This window comes from Pangasianodon hypophthalmus, chromosome 21 (assembly GCF_027358585.1).
Source record: "Pangasianodon hypophthalmus isolate fPanHyp1 chromosome 21, fPanHyp1.pri, whole genome shotgun sequence".
NCBI lineage: Eukaryota > Metazoa > Chordata > Actinopteri > Siluriformes > Pangasiidae > Pangasianodon > Pangasianodon hypophthalmus.
Genome location: NC_069730.1, coordinates 12,556,049 through 12,575,152, shown reverse-complemented (window position 1 = coordinate 12,575,152; position 19,104 = coordinate 12,556,049). Strand labels below are relative to the sequence as shown.

At 40.2% G+C, this 19,104-nt stretch overlaps 1 protein-coding gene across 2 annotated transcripts in view; it reads left to right on the top strand.

Annotated features, from left to right (window-relative positions):
* Positions 1–178: 178 nt before the first annotated feature.
* Positions 179–19,104, top strand: part of LOC113533285 (ephrin type-B receptor 1-B) — a 301,883-nt gene continuing 282,957 nt past the window's right edge. For both annotated transcript variants that reach the window (XM_026925335.3, XM_026925333.3), the window contains exon 1: positions 179–502. In XM_026925335.3, coding sequence (XP_026781136.1) covers positions 415–502 — 88 coding nt within the window. In that variant the 5' untranslated portion in view covers positions 179–414. The remainder of the gene's footprint in view (positions 503–19,104) is intronic.

Sequence of the window (19,104 nt, the reverse complement as noted above, 5' to 3'; positions counted from 1 at the left end):
GAAAAGTTTTGGCTTTTGAATAACAAGGCATGAAGGAGGGAAAACGCGCGTGCGATTGGTCAACCACTTTCAGCCGCAGGTCCGCGATTGGTCTTGTCGGTTTAAAGGGTAGAAGAAGGGGGCGTGGTCCGCCGGGTCCCCGCGCGCGCGGGCGCTCAGTAAGCCGCGCCACCGAGGCCGCCTGTCTCTCTCTCTCTCTCTCTCTCTCTCTCTCTCATACACACACCCGCACGCACACACACACACACGCGCACACGCACCCACCCACCCACACACACACACACACACACTCGCGCGCGCGCTCCTTTACTACGGCTGGCGATGTGACGCGCCACGCTCGCCTTGTGGAATAGCGGAGGATCCAGCGCGTGAAGAAGCGGAGGAGTGCGGCTTTGCTTTTTTCCACGGAAAGGGATGAAGCGACAGCGGAGGACGCCGATGACCATGACTGTGGATTTTCTCACGTTTTTGTGCGCCGTCGCGGCTGTTTCAGGGATGGAAGGTAAATGAGAAGGGATGTGGTTGGAGCAGGATAAAAAGAAAGCTGCGTCTCGAGCTCAGTAGTGACGGGATGCCGCGCGCTCCAACTTGAACTTGTGCGCTGCTGTGTAGCTGGTGATGGCAAACTTTTCTGTGGATGCGCGCGGAGCCTGCGCTGAGGTGTAAAGTGCGCTTAGGGCTGATGTCCCCGCTCACTGCTCTGCACCAGCACCAGCACCAGCTCTGTGTGTTGTGTGTTGTGCGTTATGGGGAATTTGTGCATAAAACGTGCACATAATGAGGCGTCAGACTCCCATCTTTATTCATCTAGCCTGCTTTTGCTGTGGCACTAAAATAAGAATGGCTGCAAAGTGCGTTCCTTAATTTCGGGTTCCTTAATTGGATGCTTTTAAGGCATTTCTCAGTAGAAGTCTATGGAGGTAACCTGTAATAGATAGGGATCCAACTCCAAACACTGATTGTTATTATACTGTGTATTATTTTCAGGGTTCTGTGTCCATGTCTTTGTAATTAAATCCTTTGGGGTATTTCTCAGGGAGAGTCTGTGGAGGTAAGCTCTAATAGAGAGCTATCTAACGCCAAATTTTGTCCATTTCTGACACTTCTGTGTCCAGTTCTGTGTCCAGTTCTGTGTCCAGTTCTGTGTCCAGCGAATAAGAGCTGTGTGTAAGAAAAAAAAAAAAATCTCCGCTTGCGTTGCGTTTGACAGATGGCGCACCGATGGCAGAAGATGAACCGAAAAAGCACGGGGAAAAATACACACTCTCACACACACTTCTACTCTATGCTTCTATCTGTCTCTCTTTTCATGTCTATCTATCTATCTATCTATCTAGAAATCTAGATGTGTACTTTGCTTTGTTTTGGTCATCTGGAAGAACTATTCTCCAGGTTCCATGCACGAATCCTACACCAGAGCATTTACTATAGAACCCCTTTGATATCTTTAGCTGTTAACCATCCCTCTAAGACTTTGTCTATTTCTCTGTCTGTCTTCCCTCTCATTCCCTCTCTTATATATTTATATATTCACCACCTCTCCCTGTATGTTCCAACACATCCATACTGTTCACCCAAGTTCACATTCACTACGTCCTGAAGGTTAATGTGCTGTGATTTCCGATAGCGGTCAGCGGCGAGTCGATGGGAGTGCTTATCTGTTCACGTTTCCTGTTCTTATCTAGAACAAACCTGTCCAAGTCAACGTGCGACTAATGACACACATTTCAGCAAGACTGTACATTTCTGCTTAAACCTCAGCTCAGGCTGCTCTGGAGTGCACAGCAGTCTTATTCTCTTTTGTATCTTTTTAATACGTTTTTGCTCACAAGGCAGCGTGAACGTTAAAGTGAGAGTCCAAAAGACATGGAAAGTTTAAGGCTTTCTAATTGATAATGGCTCCTAAAAGTGCTGTGGATCGTTTAGAGGGCTGTACTGTGGCTAACCGCAGCAGATGGGCTGGACATGATGGGCAGGAAAATGGGAAAGGGGGCATGCAGTCATCCCATTCTGGTGGCTAATTGAAAGGGAATTGGCCTTTGGCTGGTTAAGACGCGTGATCTACAGTCTGTTGCAATGAACTGCATGGCTGTGTTTGAGCCCCGGCTTTGCTCTCTGTGTCCCAGTGATCGGATTATGTGCCCTTAATCGCCAAATCATCCCAGCAATCACAAACAATGTGTCAAAGATCTGGAAGGGGAGGGGGGTAGAAGATGAAAAACAGAAGGGAAGGGAGATTTCTGTGTGAGACCATCTGGGGTAACGAGAGCTCACTTAGATCACTCCTCCCCTCACTTGAAAGCGGACAGGCAAAGTGCCCTCAGAATAGATCTGGCCATCTGAAATGCCGGCCATTAATGCCATGCATGAATTATGAATGCGTTCATTTGGCATTGCTGTTCTGTAAGGTGTGCCATGAATAATTTACTAAAGATGAGGTATTAATAGCTAGAGTTTATTCTTTTATCCTGGTCCAAATATCAAACTTCAGGCTACAGGGCATAGTTGAGGTTGTGTTGACTTTTTTGAGCAGTGACCGCTTTGACTTTTGAGCTTTAGAGTGGACAATAATTACAGATTGGGGTTAGAGGATGCATTTTATCGAACGTGTCTTTGAATCGTGACAGGATGCGATCCAACCACGCAGCTGAGCAGTTGTGGGTTGAGCGCTTTGATGATGGGAATAATAGTGGTCAGGGATTTAACGTTACAACCTAACGTTTCCAATCACAAGTACCACTGAGTCACTAAAGATTTAATAATGAATTGGATTAAACACAAATGTAGGCTGACTGCTAATCTTGCCCCCTACCTTAACTCAGACCATTTGCCACAATTTGTATAATTTTGCAATTGTGAGAATGTGTTAAACTCATTTTCAGATAATATCATTTTTCTCATGAAAAGAAAAAGAGAAATTCCTCATCTCTCTCTCTTGCTCTCTCTCTCTCTCTCTCGCTCTCTTTGGCCAACACTCTGAAGTCAAACATGGGGTTGCTTTGCTTTTTTATGTCTCTGATTCTCAATTAAGATGCATTTCTACTTATTTTTGACCATTTTATCCCAATTGTTCATTATCAGTTTGCTCCAACTGGCTATTTCTCCTTTATTGCCTGCGAGGTAAAAGCTGCCCTATTTCGTAGGACATAAACTCTTCACAAAACATTTAAACTGGCTCTTGAAAATGAGGCACTTGGGGTCGATAGGCTGCATTTTGCAACCTTCGTACTTCCACTGGTTTAGCGGATCAGACTTATTTCATAACTAAAGCTTTAAATTGTGTGATTCTCAGCCCAGTTTTGTTGGCACAGACAAAAAAAATCGCACACTGTAAGATAATTCTTTGATCATGAGTTGAGACAAGCATAGCGCATAATGTGACATGCTCCTTGGTGGCTGTTTTAGTGCCATTGTAATGAAAGACGACCGACAGCAGTGTCAGAAATGTTTATTAAAATCTCGGAGCTACCAATAGGAGGATGTCACCTACATGAGAATGGGTTCCCTTTGAGTCTGTTCCTCTCAAGGTTTCTTCCTCTTGTCACCTCAGGGAGTTTTTCCTTTTTCTTCGCCTCTGGCTTGCTCATTTATGATACATTGAAATTAAAATTTTATATCAGCATTTCTATAAAGCTATTTTGTGACTGTGTCCGTTGTTAAAAGCTCAAATAAAATTGAATTGAATTGAATTCAGTGGCGAAACGTAAATGAAAAAAAAAATCCTTATTACTAAAAGCTCACTTTGAAGAATGTTTTTTTTTTTGTGTGTGACTCCATTTTCTGCACGAGCCCCAATCACACTGATTATTGACATAAGCAGAACATTTTCGTTTTCTTTATTCGTAGTCTGTCATGAGAGGATATTCTTTGTATAATCTGACGTGGAGAAAACAGAATGTTATGATTTCAGTTGTAATCATGGTAATACTATTTAGTGAAGTGACGTGACGTGTGGCCAAGTATGGTGACCCATACTCGGAATTTGTGCTCTGCATTCAACCCATCCAAGTGCACACACACCATGAACACACACCCAGAGCAGTGGGCAGCCTTTTTTTGCTGCAGCGCCCGGGGACCAGTTGGGGGTTCGGTGCCTTGCTCAAGGGTCTCACCTCAGTTGTGGTATTGAGGGTGGAAGAGAGCGCTGGTCATTCACTCCCCCCACCTACAATCCCTATCAGACCTGAGACTCGAACCCACGACCTTCAGGTTGTAAGTCTCTTAGGCCACGACTAATGGCATAGATACTCTACTGGGTAAAAGCGAGTGAGCCCTTTGCACACGTGACGAGCCATTACAAAGATTTGGATGTCTGTAGGTATGGGTTCTTCCAAATGTTTTGCAAATTTTAAACAAATGTCTGAAAAAGTCGTTAAGAAAAACCAGAGCTGTGTGTTTCTATAAGCTACTCTTATATACGAGTACTATGAAGATGAGCAACATGATGACACAATGACAACATGAGCAACACAATGACATAATCACCACTAGATGAAAGACAGTCATGGGAATGTGATTTTTTGACAAAATTTGTATGCATTCATTTGAGCGACAGTGATCTGGTTGAATTTTATGTCGTACAAAGAAAGAAAAAAGAAATGTGTGACTGCTAACTTGACCCATAACATTATATATATATTATATTATATATTATATATAACATTATATATATATTATATAACATATATGTTCATAATTTATTGTATACACATATATGTATATATTTTTTTTCTCTATTGGTTAGCAGGGATGAGCCCCCTGTGTTTCAAAGATAAAAAGAAATCAGTGTAATGTTTCATTTTTGGAATCAATATCAAATTATTCAATGTTAACAAATTAACAAATTAAGTGTAACAACACAACATGATTGTGAGGCTGGGGCTGATTTCTTTCTAGCCCAGACTGTAGCTTCACGACCAGCCGTCACTGTTTAATATGCTAACTTTTCCACTTAGGAGAAGCACTATTTAGGTTTAATTTTTAAAATTTCATACTCAGGATTTCTTTCTTTTTTTTTTTTTGCTATTTGGAAACTCACTGAAAAAGAGCTGAGCAGCAACACCACTATTAGTCTTGCATCTTATGCCTACATGTCTTCCAAGAGGACGCAGTATGCCTTTAGACTGCTACAGAAGTTCTGAAGAACATGAAAAGAAGGTGAACAATAACTTACCACCGAATAAAAGCAACAAATCCAGATTGATCTTCAAGCAGCCAAGCCATTTCTCCAGTTTGTTGACGCCCGTCTGTCTGTGTTCAAGCTTGTATAAGAGACAAAAGCAGTTTTCTTTTCTCCACGCCACAAAACGACATTATAATGGGCATCCTTATTAAAGCCGCATATGTCCTCCTGGATCGACTGCGCAGTTTTCTTTAAAGGGTAAATGACACACAGGCACACTGTCACACACAGGCGTACTGGATGCTGTGAAGTGTCTGTGGCTGTTGATGGAAGCTTTTTGTTTGTACTTTTTGTTCTCTTTTCAACTTTTTAAACAAAGCCAAAAACGGACACTTGATAGGGCAGGTATGAATGTGTATGTGTGTATGTGTGTGTGCGTGCTTGCGCTGGCATGTTTGTGACCGTTGGTACGTCCTTTCATTCTAATCCATCTCTCTCAGCTAAGTGAGCGGGCCAATGCAGGCGTAATTGGTGTAAGGGCAATCAGAAACGAGAGTGCTGTGTGTGTGTGTGTGTGTGTGTGTGTGTGTGTGTGTGGTGGAAGAGGAGGTAATTGCTGCTGCTGTTGTGAATAATGATCTACAGATGCCCAACTCACTCTTTCTTTTTCTCTTTTTTCTGTTAATGGCATGCAAATCTATCTAATCCTCTCTCGCAGTGCCCAGCCCAAGGAGATTTATGGGGTCTCTCTCTCTCTCTTTCACTCTCTCTCTCTCTCTCTCTCTCTCCCTGTATCTCTGTCTCTGTATGTAGGGGTATGAACAAATCACTCCCTTCTCATGTTCCCATTATTTGTTTGTTCAGTGCCAGAGGCTGTTGTAATGCTTTATAATCAGATACGTCTAGCTGATTACATCGGTCTAACTGTGTCAGCTGGAGACCCTTACCCCTACAAACACACACACACACACACACACACACACACACACACACACACACGCACACGCAATGCAGAAGCTGTGGGTTCCGATCTAAAGGCTACGTCTGGGAGTTGTGGTGCAGGAAGTGTCTCTCCTTAGAGATCTTCTCTCTCTTGAGACACTTTGAAGACATCCAGATGGCGTCTAGAGGTGTGTGTATGTGTGTGTGTGTTTGTGTTTTGATGATTCCAGGAGACTCAAAGCTCTTCAAGTTCATCTTGTTTGGTGTCTCACTGGTTTGTGTGATCTGACTGTATTTGTGTCTCTTAGGTCTGTGTAAGTGGCTTTCTGCTCATGTCCCAATGCGCTTTGTGGTTTTCAGGTCAAGTAGATAATAAGGAAAGCTAATTTCAGCAAATCTGTGTGTCATTGTGTGTTTGTGTCTGTGTGTGTGTGTGTGTGTGTGTGTGTGTGTATGTGTGTGCGCACATATGCTTTGGTGATATACAATGGTTAAAATGTACATGAATCCAGAATGAAAGTTGTTAAGTCAGGATTTACAAACACACACACACACACACAACTGGAGTGCAAATCGCTTCAGGTAAACAGTTCAGTTCACAAATTCTCTTCCTAGATTGAATACACTTCACAGGCCACTGACTGTCCCTCTCGCCAGATTTACAATCAAGAGCTCCACTGTGTGTCGCAACTCTAAAAATGCCACTTCATCACATGGGTATAAAAGAGACCTGGTTGGATGCAGCGTGAAAGCGTGTGTATAAATACCATCTGAACGTGCTCTGTGTGTGTGAAACAGTGGTGAATATAGCCTTGGGGGGACACGCCGATGTAGTCTCTGTCAGCAGAAACTGGAGCCTTCTCGATTTTTCCCCCAGGAGCCACTGGAGCAGAAAGCATCGATTACTCCATACACTTTTTAGGGTCTTGATGCGCCTTCCTGCAGGAGTGGCCTATCCTACTCTTCCAGGCTAGGGCTAATCGAGCTCAAGTCTCACTGATGTTTGGACTCTGTCTGAAGCTTTATTGCTCCCTGTGTCATTTTCTAAAGGTGTTTGATTAAAACTCCAAGCAACAGAAGTGGTGGCAGACTGCTTTCCTTCCTGCCCCGAGCTTGGAGAATAATTGCCTATTTCTCGCTCAGTCTCTCCTCTTGTGAAAATAGATGGGGTTGTGGAGTTTACTCTTTCTTTTCTCTCTCTCTCTCTCTCTCTCTCTCTCTCTCTCTTGCGCTCTCTCTTGCTTTATTGCCATTTGCAGTAACAGCACTGAAAGGTGAAACTACTTAACATGAGCTCAGAAGGGCTGTAGATATAGGACCTGAAAGAAAACATTATTCACTGCCTCTCTCACTTTATCATCGTGTGTGTGTGTGTGTGTGTGTGTGTGCTGACAGTGAGATACTGATGTGACAGAGAGATAAATTTTTGTCTGTCTATATCTATCTATCTATCTATCTATCTATCTATAATGAGTAGATGCACTTAAGAAATAAATACAGATTCTAAGTTGTGAAGCGAAAATAAATAAATACTTGGAGGAAGGACGTCCATCTGAAGCGTCACCTTTCCTTAGAAACTTTGTGCACTGGGTATCTATCCGTCTGTTTTCTACCCATCTATATGGATTTATTCGGTGTGTATCTGAAAGAGCTGGGGGGGGGGGTTGAAGCTGGATCCGAGGAACCCGCGAGAACAAAGCGCTCCATTTATTTTCCTTTTAATGAGATTGGGTTGCAGCCTTTGCCGTAATGATTTCATTCCTCCTCCGGCTCCTGGCTAGACTGCAGGACTCGGGGAGACTGCAGGGGATGCTGGCAGGCAGAGTTCGGGCCCTCTGAGCTCAGCAGGGGAGACTATCTACTTCCAAAAACCTGTTAGCTAGAATTTCTTGTCAGACGTTGTAGCTAGACAAATGGAGCTAGTGAAATGTAAAATGAATGCAAAACCAATGTTAAAAAGATGGACTCGTTGTCTGAAGACCCATGATGCACCACTTGTGTCTACGTGGCATTGACAGGTGTAGTCTCAGGCCCCGCCCACATGTATACATGCGTATTTAAAACTGTTTTTGAAAATATCTCTGTCCATACGTATACAGATAGTTTTGAAAACATTGTTTTCAAAAATAAATCCATGCATACGAAAACACAAAAAAAGATTTGAAAACGTTTGCATGAGTGCACCAGCTCTGTAGGTCATAATCTGTTACGTCAAATTCCCCAACAGTGACGTTATTACAACGCGTATGGAGAAGTAGAGATGGCGAAATGCGTAAATGCTCTTTTCAAGCACAACAATCTGTGATTGGAAGTGGTCACACTAGCTACTAGTTCTGCTCAGTCTTTCAAAATTTCAGTTTGCAGTATGGTTTGTAGCGCTGGAGCTGTGGATTCAGGAGCAGTACAGCGTTTATCATATTCTGGCACTTCTGCACGAGGGTGCGAACACATCATCAGATGAGACATTACAACAAATGAACAACTTGGTCAGCAGCCATGATAAACGAAATCCTAGCACATTCATAACACATACAAAACTGCAATGGTGCAGTGTCAGCGTTTTCAAAAACAAGCGTTTTTCCCACCACTCATGAAATCACTGAAAATGGAGGTTTGCAACTTGTAGACATTTGAAGGATTTTTCGAAAAGCTTTGTGACACAAACACCTGTTTTGGTGTGGAAAAGCTACGTTTTCAAATGTAAGGCTAAGCGCACACTACATGACTTTCCAAATCCCAAAATTGCTGTGCTGCTCACAGTACACATTCTTTCTTGTAATCCGCTATCTTGTTGTCAAAAGTGGTGCAAACACTATAGGATTAAGTGGAGACCAAGTATACAGTTGTAAGAACTTTCACCTGGAGGGAATCCAGACAGATAGATCCTGATACTCACACGATGAATCCTGTGAATGCAGGATAATGGAAAAAAGAGGACACAATGTACACTTTCTGCTGTTGTTCTAAGCTCTCACAAATCAGGGCTTAAACGTACAGAGAAACACTTAGCCTGTTCAATGGCATTAGAATAATGTGGGATAAAAAAATAATTACTTACTGGCAACTAAAAATGATCTCTTGTGTTAAAAGCTGTCCAGGTAACAAATTTCGAAAGAATGTGCATGGATTACACTTAATATGATTTTTTTTTTTGCAGCTGCTCCAAAAGATGAGTCTCTTGAACTCGCATACGTTGAAGATATTAATTAATCTTTATAGTACTATAGTGCTATATGAAGGGAGCTCAGTTGCACATTACACAGATTATGATATCTAGGTTTCTATCTTCGGTCTATTTTGTCTCAAAAGACATCAGACACACTAAACCGGTGGAGAGGAAACATTAATACGTGGAGACACAGGCGTCCTAGTATACACCACAATTGCTTGCTGCTGTGTTTGCGTGTTTCTGCACAGCCCTCCTGAAGTGAGTCCTGTAATCGTTCTCACTGGTGTGTTCAATCACAGAGGAAGTCGGAAAACTAAAAAACAGAGGAAAAACAAGACAAATTCTTAGAAGACGGGATTTTATTAGCTTCTGTCTATCTAACTTTTTTTCTTTTTACAGCCAGATCTGTCTCGCACTAGGCTATCTTACATTAGTGCAGACATGCAGAGAAATAAAAAAAGCTTACCTAATGACCACTTTCCCTCCTTTTCCAGACGAGCTGATTTGCAATCGGTTAATGTGGCCGGATTATTAATATTTTACGGGTAAAAGCACCCCCTTTGCTTGCTTTATTTTCCAAACTGCCAGCTTTGTAAGTGGAGTCAATGAGGACGTCAGTGTGCATGTGTGCGTGGTAGAAATGAATCAGAGAACAGAAGGGGATTTGCCTCCTCCTCTCGCTCTTATTAGATCTGAGTTATGGGCCATTTGCCTACGGATGGTTGCAACATTCACACATACTTCTCTTCCTTTATTACCATAAACGTAATCTCTTATTTAATGTGGAATTGAGTCTAGGTAGTAGAGAATAGTAGTGTGGTATGTGTACACATGGGTGTGTGTCTATATACGTTTGTGAGCGTCTGCTTTCCATCATGGATGACAGCCTCTCTCTGAAAAACGAGTGTGTGTAGGTAAGGGGGGATTGGGAGGTAATTAAGTATTGATTTTAGAGAAGGCAGGGTAATAGGAAATGGCTAGCTCGGTCATAATTACGGCCAGTTGCCATATTGGACCTGCTTCTGCTAAAAAGGATGATGGGTTATAGGATGGAGCAGGACTGTGGGGCAGAGAGCATGTGACTGCAGCGGCATGTCTCATTATGTCACCTTAAATACCACCTCTTTCCTCTACTATCAAATTGCTACATACATTTACAGCAAATGCATCCTAATAATCTGATAATAATCTGCTCAGTTGAAATTAAAAAACTGCATGTAAACATCTAAATTGGAATAAAACTGATCGAGATATTAATTGAATTATTATCAGATTATTAGGCTGCATGTAAATGTAGCAAGTGATACAGTGAAGCATTATGTCACATTCATTACCCTTCATTTTCTCTGTTGTCAATAGCTACATGTAGAGTATATGCATCCACATAATCCGATAATCATCAGATTGAGAGTTTAAGTGGATTAAAAGCTTCCATGGTCATGATATTGGACCTCCTAAAAAAAGCTTCATGTAAATATCTAAATTGGAATGGAGTCAAGTATTTGAGGCCAATCCAAATCCCAATTTCTATCCAATTAAGTGGAATAACCACAATGTAAACATTTAAATCAGTTTACTTTCACAATCTGAAACAAGACAAGCCCGGTGAAGACACAAAGTTAATTTTATATATCTTAAAAAATTAAAACAATATTGTTTTAATTGACCAGGAAGCACCATGGTCTCTTATCCGCCTTTCATGGACATTACACATTACATTAACGAAAAATCCCACTTTTCTCTTTCATATGCGTTACATTAACGCGCATAACTCAGACTGCTCTACTGCACCTTCTTCACCTCAAACTGTGAGCATATGCACTGGCCCACTTTCGCACTAATGTACAGCTAACGTCTCTATTTTTATTTTATTTTCCTAAATTTTTGTATTTCTATATTTATGCTCATAGTTGTTTACCTTATTAATATTCTTTTTATTTCTTGTATTTTTACTGTTGTACCATGCACCAGTACACCAAGACAAATTGCTTGTACATGTAAACCCACGGTACTTGGCAATAAAGGTGATTCTGATTCTGATTCTGAGGCAGAGGAACTTGAGCATCAAACTAATATATCAAAGCAGAATGATGTGTGACGTGAATTTTGAGAGCCTGAATGCTGATGAAAACTAAGGTGACTTCATGAAGTGACACAGAAAGCAACAAATCCAAATGACTGGCTCGAATGATTCCTCAGACCTGTGCTGCGCGTGGTCCTACGTTTCTTCATTTCCCTACACACAACTTTACATTCTACCTGCAATTAGTTCCCTTATCCTGTCATATGGCCTCTCATTAAATGTGTATAGAGACATTATGAAGAATGGAATAACATTCTTCATGACATTATGGGAGTGGAATGGCCAGATTCAGAAGGACAGTCATTTTTGACATGTAAACATTTCCCTTGATATCATTTACAAATAAGGAATAGATAATTTATACTGATATTCATCCTGGTGTGATCTGTATCATAAACTCATTCAATTTGCTTTGAAAATAATTACATTACCCAATTTCCCTCACACATTTCATGGCTCGTGGAGGCCTTACTAAATCGGATATGATGCACCTTATCAAAGCGGCTTGAAGATAAATTGACTCAAATTAAGGAACGAGAGAATGAAAGCTGGTGGTCTCTGAGGGAAGCTTACAGAGAAACACTAACCCTGTTCAGCGTCATTAAAATAATGTTTAGATTATGCATCCAGACAATTTTCTGAACCATTAATCTTGTTTGCCTTTGCTCTTGAGGAAAGCTCCTCCATCTCTCCAATAATGATTGTGTGCATTTTCTTTTTTTGTAAGCCCACACACCCACACTTTTTTTTTTTTTTACTCAGAGTCAGTAAGACATTTTGAGCACACATTTTCTTGCCTGTAATTGCTAGGCAGTAGTACTACAGGTACCAATAATACTCAGGGTGCCTGGGTCTTGTAACAGGCTCTTTGCCAGGCCACACTTTTACGAGAGAGGTCTCTCATCATCTCTAAAGGGTTTGTATTTCATGCCTGCTGGCAGGACTGAGTGTATCTGGACTCAAATCTGCTGCATTTTATAATAGGCTCAGCCATGCCAGCTTGGCCTTGCTGCCCAGTCCCTGGGCATCTATAACACATGTTACGATTCGGCAGCCAGATAGAAACTAGCGTCATCAAAAATTGTGAAATTGCATCTTGCCTATTTTACACGACCATTTTTCAGCAGACATTTTTATGTATTCACTGCAAATGCTATTTACACTGTATTTGAAAAAAAAAGATGGTGTTGCCATTTCCTCCAGTACACTGTACTGTAAATAGCATTTGCGATTAAAGGAATAGTTTAATTGTACTGTCTATATAACAATTACACTTCAACTATATTATTAAATTACTGTCATATTGTAAGTTCATTTCTGGATATTGAAGGTTGAAATTTGTACTTTGGGCTGTACAAAGAGTTGGCGACTTAAATTCAAATGATATATCAATGTTAAAGATATGTCAGTGTCAATCATATGCAGGTTCTCTGGGCGTGGGATCTGTGTGTAGGTCATGCCGTGTATGAGGTGGGGTTTTTCACTAGTGTCTTAATCATCATCTTTAAACACAAGCCCTTGTCTTTAAGCCTGGAAAAAGGGGATAGAAAATGCAGACTGAAAGAAGCTTATCATGGTTTTTTCTTTGCTGTCAACTATGTACTTTCATGTAATGTAAAAACAAGTTAAAAATAAACAAATGAAGGCTAATATGATATACAAATGAGAAGTATAAGGTGACAAACTGTCAGTCAGTGGTGGTTTTTTAGTTACTTAATAAGAATGCTCCTCCCGAGAGTTGATATGGTACAAGAAAGACATCGCAATCATGTGCAACAGGCTAAAGCGGTTTCTAAAGATGAATGAATGAATGAATGAATGAATGAATGAATATGGCCCTTTGTGCAAAATGAAATCTTGGTCCAAACTAAAAGAACTCATTCCTCACAAAGGGCCGTATTCATTCACTAAAATGAAAAAAAAAGAAAAAAAAAAAAGACCAAACAAACAAACAAAAAAAAACCATATTGTAGTCTTTGTGCTTTGTGATTGTGTATAGGACTTAATCTTCTAGAACCAAATTTTGATTATGCACTGTTTTTCTCCCTATTTGTGTGTTTGTGTGTGCATGATAATGCATAAAAAGAAAATCAGTGGGATATTCTCTGTTAAAATGAGACAAAATAAATAAATCAATAAGCAGGCACAAGCTTATTGCGCATTCTGTTCATAGAGGATTTTTCATATTGATGCTCTCTAAATCCACAGGCCTTACCATTGTCTGATGTTTGAAAGCCGTTTGTGGCCTGCTGTGTGTTTTAGTGCACAGACGGAAAGCTGTTTTGTCTTGCTTGGACCCCTGACAGCACAGAGGCGAGAGTGTGTGTATAAACCTTGTTCAGGTGCGCATGCTTATGCTATTGTGTCTGGCTCATCTGAATATGAAAGTGGGTGTGAGACAGCATTTAGAAATGAGTCAGAGACAGATGGATGGTGTGAGCGAGACAGATTTTTATGAGAACAAAACTAATAGAAAAGACAAGATATAAGTGCAAGGGAGAAAAAAAGACATATACATCAAACAGGAAGGAAGGTACTGAAGAAAAACTACTTCAGTCATTTGACCTTGCTGTGACCTTGACCCTGTTTGGATCCATTTCAAAATGTAATCAGTTACAATGATATTCCATGTTAATCCTACAAACCTTCAAGCACTCGTTCTTATGATATCACGCTAACGGGGACCTCGGATAGACGCACGGATGGACAGACAACCCAAAAAATAATGCCTCCACTTAGCGGCAGAGGCTATGAGAAAAATGGGAAGAGAAAAAGAAAGAACAGGGGATAAACAGAAAGAGTTTCTTGTTCAAAACATTGAACCTGAGGCTATTGCACTCCTTTGAGACCTCGGCATCTGTGTTATAACAAACTACACAGAAGTTCTTTCTACGCTAAACGCAGGTGGACACACACATACACACACACACACACACACCTGCACACAGAGAGAGAGAGAGAGAGATCGTTACCAGCCTCTTTCAAATCAAGTTTTTCCATATTTTCTTTTTTTAATACTATTAATATCACTCACCTGATCTGTGCTTTATAGGTTCATGGCCACCATTTGAATCACTGGATCCTCGGACAATGAATATCTTTGAGTTTATATGCTATATGTGTATGATTTTTCCTTCCTTCCTCCTCACTTGCTTCCTCTTGTGTAAACTGGTCACTGATCGGCAGTGTTAGGTTGTGAACATGAGCTTCCTGTGTTGCTGTGGTACACGAACCTGTCGATGGTGTGAGTGGGGAGAAGACGAAAAACACCAGGCTTCACTTTTACTTAAAAAAAATGGTTTTGACAAACATGCTAACACTGATAACAGTTAGCGGAAGTTAGCAGAAATCCTGAACTAGGTATAAACAGGAGAGTCTGGCCAACAATGCAAATGTAAATAAAAAGCTAATCCCTTATTTTCTGAGCTTTACAAAATGTTCCAGTGTGAAACTTCCATCGTTATATAGGTCTTACATCAGGTGAGACAGATTTCATTCAATTTCATATAAGTCAAGTCTTCAGAAAAGCTGAAACTGCTAAAAACAAGCCAGCGGACAAATCATTAGCACAGGACAAGCAGATTACATGTCAGTGTTATTAGTTTTCTTATTCGTAATTCCCGGTGGACAGATATGTGTAAACAACTAGAAAATGAGAAAAATCTTACTGATTACTTACTCTTACTGACTTTCTTAAAACAAAATTAATTTGGCATGTAGCTCTATTTAGTATTAATGTGCTTCACAGTGATGTGACGCACCTCGCTGCTGTAACGATACTATACTATAGAGGATATTTTTTTTATTAAAATGTCCTAGCACAAAGCTGCCATATACAGTACATACTGTAAGATTCCTGCTGTAAGTAACAGTCACCTCACAGTAAACATATTGAAAGAAAACAAAGAGCCCGACATCTCAGAACTGAAATGTTGGCCAACAACTTGCTGACTTTTTCTTAAAGGCAGAAACTCGAACACTAGAAACTCGCGTTGAAGGGAGTTGTTAGCTTCCCTTAATCTGTATTATTATTATTGTACTGAACTAGCAAACTAGCTATCTATACATTATTACATTATGCTAGCTAGCTCTTGTTTTTAGCTAGCACTTTTTTTTAGCGTGGTGGAGCTTTCACTTGGGTGAAAGGATGACCAAATAAATTTTATAACTTGTCCACTCCTGCAAACCTTTCCTTAAACCTTTCTAACAAGTTGGCTAATTCAAATTCTTAGAAAATAGTAAGACAATATTAAATATTCTGCTAGCTAGAAGCATATTTTATGACTTACTGCCACTAATAAATAACTACGTTATTTTCCATTTGTGCTATCTTTGGTACAGTGTTTGTTCCTAGTCATTATTAATAATTTTAGCATTTTGGTCAAACTATTTCTAAATTGGCTCTGTGCCAGGGCTCTTGCTTTACAGCTCTGCAGTCACTGACTGGCCTACTGGCTTTTAACCCAGATACAAGCACGATGATTCATCTTCAACTCCAAAAGCACCTGTTTTTACCCCCCTCTCAGTCACGGTAGGAGAGCCGTAGTGTAAAGAATGAGGTTTGGAAATAGCATGCCCCAGTTTCTCTCGCTTTAATGTGTAAATTAAGCACTTCAGGTGAACAATATTATAACGACGCAGTACGTTCACACGTTTTGAATTCAAAGCAGTGTTTTTGCTCTACAGGATTGCTGTTCCTGGGGTTTTCTTTGAGGAGAATTTCACGTCGACCAATATAGACTTGTAGTGATCTGAGGTGAACGCATTGTACCTTTTATTTCCTGTCATGTTTCTTCTGTAACGTTAGTATCTGTTTCAGCTTCTATTGCAACTAAAGACTGAGATCTGTGTTGTTTGGCAGATACACAAGGCAGCATTCCTTGTAGGCTACACCTAGACCTGGAGTAAAATATGCCGTGGCACTTTTAGTCTGTGGTGGTGAAAACATTCCTTCTGTAAGAGTTACCGGATGAGATTCTCTGATTTATTTCTCTGATCCTGATGACTGAGTGCTATAGATAGACTGGGCCTTATTCTAGTTCAGCACTGTAAGTCTGAGAAGTTTAATAAATGTATCCGTCAACCACCAAAAGACACCCGCTGGTGCATGTATGCCACTGTATCACATATGTAATATCCTGCTGTCTGTCAAACACAGTGCCGGTGTTCAATGGAGCCAGACGAGCACAGGGAAACAGGCATATCTGTCTTGGTGAGATGATCCAGGCAAAGGTCTTTGTTTCAAATTATATTTTGTCAGCTGCTGTGATGCCTTTATAATATATTCATCCTGCTGTGCTTCCTGCTGTGTTGACTTGGCAATGTAGCCAGTCCTATAATGACAAACCCTTGTAATATATAAGCTATATGTTTGATCTTAATATGTAGATTGATACATTTTATGTTTCTGTTTATCAAGGATTCCAGTCGGTATGGGTCATAATTGTGTATTAATTCAGGCCTATTGTAGATCACGCGCAAGTAATAATTATCATATGTATGACCTATACCCATTCCCAGCATGAAATTCTTATTAGAATACATGTAACAAGATTTTTCTATAGTTTGCAATATGGTACAGTCCAGTGTTGCTTTAATTAAAATAAATTTGTCTTAACATTTGATGGTAATATAAGTTCAATTTTAATATAGAGATAATTCTCTTTCATAAAATATGGTTGCACATAATCATAAGTGCAAAAGACATAAACTAACCAAAAACTCAACAGCCAATTAGAAAATGCAACAACAAATAAAGTATGCAGCTGGACCTTAGTGATTATTTTTATGTGTAATGTTGTATTTCCATCATTTTTTAACTACATTTTGGAGCAGTGGAAAGATTTACTGTGTCACAAAACTGCAGTTATAGCTTTACAGGCTAATATATTTGGCAGTAATTTGAAAGTGTAACACTTTATATACACCTTTTCTTTACAATCCAGTTGCTACTGATCTTCACTGTTGCAGTATAGCACTTTAATAGGCGTTTGTTTACAGTAAATTTTAATGATCCGCCCAGTATATGTGATAATATACGCATTTTAAAGTGAACACCTTATTTGTAGTTGTACTATCTGTATTTTTGACTGTGACAAATCTTTAGATTTCTCTGTATTTGCTATATTGATGTGGAAAATGAGTAATCTTATCCCACTACTCACTTTTTAATGGACTGAAATAGATTTGCCTGAGTGCTCAGCGCTGGCCATTTTCGCAGTAGTTTGAAACACAAGAGCCGGTTGACCTTGACTCAGTCCTGTTTGTTCCAACAGGAACGCACTGGTAAAGCCTTAGTGTAGGCTGTAAAGTTTTTAATACAAGGTCCTTTAACAAGTTTTATAATAGCAGCTATTCATTGAACGGTACTTATCTTCAGTGGGCTAAACGTCAGCTGACATTGACCATGAACACTGCTTTTATTTGAAAGGTTCTCAGATTTTTTTTTCCTGTTCTATGAAGCTGAACAACCAAAGCAAGAAAACCAGCAAAGCGAGTCGACAGATGAGCAATCATTGAAGCACTAGCTAACATTGCTCACCCAGCACAATTTAAGATGATAACAGGATCTGTGTGTTTTGATGGAGAATAAGATTTCTGGCACCTGGTGCAAAGAAAATAAAGAGGGGATTTAAAGAGAGGTAGAGAGGGGTGCATGAGAGTTTGTATTTCTCCACCCCTACTTTTATGCTTTTGTTGAACTTTGCTATGCATTAGCAATTCTCTATATGGTGGACCTGCGCTAACACTACAGAAAGGTGTGTGTGTGTGTGTGTGTGTGTGTGTGTGTGTGTGTGTGGGCATGTTTTATATCTTGGTGGAGGCCAAATGTCTCCACCAGGATAGGAATATCTGAGAGTGTTGACCTTGTGTGGACATTTCTCTGATCTCCATGAAGAAAAATGATTTATTTACAAAAACTGCAGCTTTTATTAAAAACAAATTAGCCAAATGATTTCCTTTTGGTTATTGGGGTTAAGCAGTAATTAGATGCATTAATAATTATATCAGTGGAAGTGTAAGACAAACCTGTGTGTGTGTGTCTATAGAGGTGTGGATGTGTGTGTTGAGGTTTGGTTTATGTATTTATGGCTCACTTGACATGCCTGAGTGGCTCCTGAAAAGCCCCGAAGCATTGCAGTCCTGTTTGATCACAGCGAGACATAGAGGTAGATGCTATGCTTGTATAGATGAGACGCTGGTAGATGTTTGTCAACCAGTCAATACTCTAAAATATCACTGGTGACAAAACATGTTCTGACTGCTTCAAGGCTGGCTTGGCTTGCTTTTGGCACTGAAGGAAGAGGGGCATGGTCTCTGTGATCAAAATTTTAATGAATACAATGAACCATTGTCGAGCAAGAACTACCATGATTACACTATTGCCCCTGTGTGCTTGTTATGATAATACCAGCATGTTAAACATACAGTAAATTAAGCATCATAGTCATGTACATTACAGTAAAACAGAGTGGTTGTGGGTCTTTTAAATTCACAGTAAACAAAATAAAGGCAAACAGATGGCTAGGATATAATTAGTCCTAGTGTTACTTATTCGGAACTTTTAATAGGATATTAGGAATATTAACTGTTTTTACACTGCTGCTAGACTGCTTTGATGCATCTGCATTCATTCATTCAATCATCCATCCATCCATCCATCCATCCATTCATTTGTCTTTAGTAAGCACATTGTTCAGGGTTGTGGTGAATCTGGACCCTGTCCTGGGAATACTGGCCTTGAGGTAGGAATACACTCCTGGATGGGTTATCAGTACATCACACACA